This window comes from Sardina pilchardus, chromosome 16 (genome assembly GCF_963854185.1).
Source record: "Sardina pilchardus chromosome 16, fSarPil1.1, whole genome shotgun sequence".
Taxonomy (NCBI): domain Eukaryota; kingdom Metazoa; phylum Chordata; class Actinopteri; order Clupeiformes; family Clupeidae; genus Sardina; species Sardina pilchardus.
Window position 1 is genome coordinate 723,766 of NC_085009.1, and position 5,133 is coordinate 728,898.

The window sequence follows — 5,133 nt, forward strand, 5'->3', positions numbered from 1 at the left end:
TTTGGTATGAATTTAACTAGAGGAGTGTGATTGTAATAGGCTTAGGGTTTGGATGTATTAGACAGAGAGCTGACGGAGCAAGAGAGAGTCTAATCTGCTGTTACCCTTTATCCTCAAGGTGAACGCACAGAGCAACTCTAACCTGCTCAGATACCAACTGCTTTTCTATGTTCCTTTATACAAGCCAAACTCCAAAACAAAGCCAACCCTCGTTTTCTCTCTTGTTAGCTCATTGCACAGTGAGTGAGATATTGACTCTCTAAGGACTTAAAGTGAGGAGGCGAGTGAGATGAGACCCAGCGAACGAGACAAAGTCGCCTTAGTGCCCCCATCTCCCTCCTGCCCAGTAGCCTACTGAGGTACCGCCTCTCTACACTCACACGCATAGGACGGCTCAGATCACAAGCAAATCTCATCCATATTCATCAGCGTGTGTGTGTAGGTGTGTGTGTGTGTGTGCGTGCACAAGAGAGTGTGTGTGTGTGTGTGTGTGTGTAGGTGACTAAGTGATTGTCCTGTCCATCTCAGTAACCCTAACGCTTTCCTGGAGGCCTTGTGGAACACAGAGACAAATTAACCTCACTTCCTGTTCTTTTTTGGAGGGAACTGCCTTTGGCTCACCTGTGGATGTGTGTTGGACGGAGTATACCTGTCGTCTGAGACATTTTAAAATGCCATGACGGATAGCTGTGAAGAAGAGGACATGTTGGTGTCTATGGGATTACACTAGCGCTCGGTGAGTAACATTCGGAATGATCACCGTCAAACAAATCAACAGCACATTACATGAATATCATTCTTGGTTTACATGAAACTGTTTGTTTTTTTACTAAGACGTTTATGATACCAGTTTTTACTCTGAAACAGACTCCACGGGTGATAGAGCTGTCTGAATTGATGTCGCTCAGAACAGATTTAATATCTCTACCGGTAGAATTTTCTCATTTGAACAGTCGCACCTTGAAATTCCCCATCATGGAAGCAATTCATAATGATGTATTCCCAGTGATGAGAGGTTTTGTTATGTCATTTGTTCTGAGTTAGCCCAATGTCAAACTGATGTGAGCCAGTGGTTACTCAATGACATCCTCACAGATGGTTGGTTAGTGTCATCAGTGTAAATGTGTTAAATTAATTGAACTAATGTTTAAGTTGAACAAAGGTCAGATGGGCTTTATTGAATAATTGGACTGTGTGTAATGGGTCACTAGCCTCATCTCTCTAATACCTCAGAGGTTAATGTGACCGACAGGCAGTGGATCCAATCAGCAGCCATGTCAAGGGTGACGCCACAGGTTGCGATCCTGGTCCCGCCCCCAGGGCCTGTCCTGGAGCGGATAAAGGAGGTCTCTGAAGACGCCCCCAATATCACGTGAGCATTATGGGCTGTGCAGCGTTCCCTCAATAACATCAATTAACACCACCAATGACTTTCTCTTTAGAGAAAAAGGATGGTGATCTGCAAGCTTTGGCTTATCACCATGGATTGGTGCATTGTTGCAATGCTGTTTTGTGTGAGATTGTTGTGGAATACTGGTTCAGGCATTGTGTTCTCTCCTCAGAGGTCAACCAGTACCCACTTCAGGACTCTTTAACATCAATTATAACAACAACAATGAAGAGTAAGCCAACGCAAATATGCAACACAACCCATGCACACAAATATACAGCACGCATGCACACACGCACGCATGCACGCATGTACACATGCACATACCCATGCACAAATATACAACACACCCATACACACTCGTGCACATACAGACATGCTAGGCATCATATAGCCCGTCCACTCAACAGGTACACTGCCCAGTGCAAATACAACATGGAGACATTGAGAACTATCCCAGACACCATGGCAAAACACAGGCCAACATGTCTTTGTGCCCTTTCATAATAAGCTGCCTTGCCCAACCTAAATATCAGGACAAGCAGCAAATGTGTAGCATATACGAGTCTACAGAGTGACACACAAATATGTTAGTTGATCAGCCAACAGAAGTTGTATGCGTAGCTTTACAGGGGACACAATGTAGACACAAACCTCCCAAACTCCAGTGTGATGTTCTTGACCTTGGCTTGGATTGGCTGGATGTCGGAGGGACCTGCCTCACTTTTATTTTCTGCTCTATTCTGTAGAGAAGAGAAGGAGAAAAAGAAGAGAGAGAAAAAGGAGAAGAAAGAAAAAAAGGAAAAGTAAGACATTAATTTTGTGTGCAAGTCACAAAGGGACACTCTGATGACATGATGTGCTAGAATATTCTGGAATGAAAGGCTCACAACACCAACACAACATTGGACACAAATATTGGAAATGTTGGAAATCAGCCAAACTCCTCAATTCTCTCATGACACAGGGGCTAAAATATGATTTAATATTGCAGTTAAAATGAAGGGATTTGTAAGCCGAAGTAGTCATCCTGAAAAGTATACCAGTTTAAAACATAGTGTATGATACACTCATTTTGATTTCAGGAAAAAAGAGAAAAAAGAGAAAAAGGAGAAAAAGCAGAAGGAGAAAGAAGAGAAAGAGAGGAAGGAAAAGGAGGAGAAAGAGAAGAAGGAGAAAGAGGAGAAGGAGAAGAAGGAGAAGGAGAAGAAGGAGCCGTGAGTATTTCATGTTCACACTCTTACAAATAGCATGGGAGAAATCAAATCGTCATCAAATTGTTGGCGACAGGAAGCCAAATGTAATAAAGATGCAAGTGTGGTTGAGTGATGGACTCAATGTTACCCAGATTTGAATTCTTTTTTAATTCTAACAGATTTGTCAGGTGTTTTTAGTGACTGAATTGATTGAATGAATCTGTGTGTGTGTGTGTGTGTGTGTGTGTGTGTGTGTGTGTGTGTGTGTGTGTGTTGCTTTTCCAGACCTAAGGAGATCTATGTAGTGGACCCAGCAGGAAACATGTACTACAACTGGCTCTTTGTCATCACGGTGCCGGTCATGTACAACTGGACAATAATAATTGCCAGGTTAGAACACACACACACACACACACACACACACACACACACACACACACACACACACACACACACACACAACAGCAGGACTAAAAGTGTCGGCAAATGGTTGGTTTTAGTTGATGAGTTTTATTTGTATTTGTGCTTTGTGGGTGTGTGTATGACTGTATGACCCAGGGCATGTTTTGAGGAGATGCAGCATGACTACTTGACAGCCTGGTTCATCTTGGACTATGTGGCTGATATGGTGTACCTGGCAGACATGGCATTCCGTACTCGCACAGGTGAGGAGCTACTAAACCCAACACAACTGGGCTGCTAATTATTATGTCAGGAATCATGTGTTGTCTGTGTGTTTCTGCGTCTACCTGTATACATACTCAAATTGTGTGTGTGTGTGTGTGTGTGTGTGTGTGTGTGTGTGCAGGTTACCTAGAGCAAGGCTTGCTGGTGAAAGATGAGAAAAAGCTGCGTGACCGGTACAAGGAAAGTGTCCAGTTCAAGCTGGACCTGGTCTCCATGATCCCCACCGACATCTTCTACCTGGCGGTGGGCATGAACTACCCCGAGATCCGCATGAACAAGCTGTTCCGCGTGGGCCGCATGTTCGAGTTCTTCGAGCGCACCGAGACGCGCACCAACTTCCCCAACGTCTTCCGCATCTCCAACCTGGTCATGTACATCCTCATCATCATCCACTGGAACGCCTGCATGTACTACTCCGTCTCCAAGTGGATCGGCTTTGGGAACGACGGCTTCGTCTACCCGGATCCCATAGACCCCGAGTTCGCCTGGCTCGCGCGCAAATACGCCTACAGCATGTACTGGTCCACACTGACCCTCACCACCATCGGCGAGACGCCCCCTCCCGAGAAGAACTCCGAGTACTTCTTTGTCGTCACCGACTTCCTGGTGGGCGTGCTGATTTTCGCTACCATCGTCGGTAACGTGGGCTCCATGATCACCAACATGAACCAGGCGAGGGCTGACTTCCAGGCCCGCATCGACTCCATCAAGCAGTACATGGCTTTCCGCCACGTCTCCAAAGACCTGGAGCGGCGCGTCATCAAGTCGTTCGACTACTTGTGGACCAACAAGAAGGCCGTGGACGAGCGCGAGGTGCTCAAGTACCTGCCCGACAAGCTGAGGGCTGAGATCGCCATCAATGTCCACCTGGACACGCTCAAGAAGGTGCGCATCTTCGCTGACTGCGAGGCCGGCTTCCTGGGGGAGCTGGTGCTGAAGCTGCAGCCTCAGGTGTTCAGCCCTGGTGACTACATCTGCAAGAAGGGGGATATCGGCCGCGAGATGTACATCATCAAGGAGGGGAAGCTCGCGGTGGTGGCTGATGACGGCATCAAGCAGTTTGTCGTGCTGAGCGACGGCAGCTACTTCGGCGAGATCAGCATCCTGGCCATCAAGGGCAGTAAGGCCGGCAACCGTCGGACGGCCAACATCCGCAGCATCGGCTACTCCGACCTCTTCTGCCTGTCCAAGGACGACCTGATGGAGGCGCTCACCGAGTACCCCGACGCCAAGGCCATGCTGGAGGAGAAGGGGCGGCAGATGCTGCTCAAGGACAACATGCTGGACCTGGAGCTGGCCGCCCAGGGCCCCGACCCCAAGGAGATGGAGGAGAAGGTCATCCACATGGGCATGAGCCTGGAGGTGCTCCAGACGCGCTACGCCCGCCTGCTGGCCGAGCACGAGGCCGCCGAGGGCAAGCTGAAGAAGCGCGTCGCGCGCCTGGAGAGGAAGATGGCCGTCAGCGCCGGCGTGGTCTTCTCCACCGAGATGGTGGAGCCCGAGAAGAAGGACTAGGAGGGACACGGGGCGGAGGGGACAGGCAAGAGGAGGACAGCAGAGAAGGACAGTTGGGGGGTGATGGACAAAGGGGGACTGAGACAACCCATAGGACATTCAGAGCCCGAAATCTGACAGACTTTATCAGCAGGAGAGTAGAAGTGGGACTGCTGTCCTTCAAACTGATAACCTTCCACCCTGACATTTGGTGATTCAGAGACTCTGTGATCCTGCTGGTATGCTGAAATGTACACGGGTGTGTAATGTTTAAGAAAGTAAAAAAAAAAAAGTCTGAGAGTTTAAAGATCTGTTCGGAAGAACAAAAGTATGACATGGATCACAACACCAATCCTGAAACAGGAG

At 48.1% G+C, this 5,133-nt stretch overlaps 1 protein-coding gene across 1 annotated transcript; it reads left to right on the plus strand.

The window, feature by feature from the left end:
• Nucleotides 1-1,274: 1,274 nt before the first annotated feature.
• On the plus strand, nt 1,275-4,788 carry cnga1b (cyclic nucleotide gated channel subunit alpha 1b). Its single transcript, XM_062517186.1, has 7 exons — nt 1,275-1,372; nt 1,563-1,622; nt 2,140-2,196; nt 2,476-2,607; nt 2,872-2,976; nt 3,145-3,251; nt 3,395-4,788. Exons 1-7 carry the CDS (start codon nt 1,275-1,277, stop codon nt 4,786-4,788), a joined length of 1,953 nt encoding a protein of 650 aa, XP_062373170.1.
• The last annotated feature ends 345 nt before the right edge of the window (nt 4,789-5,133 follow it).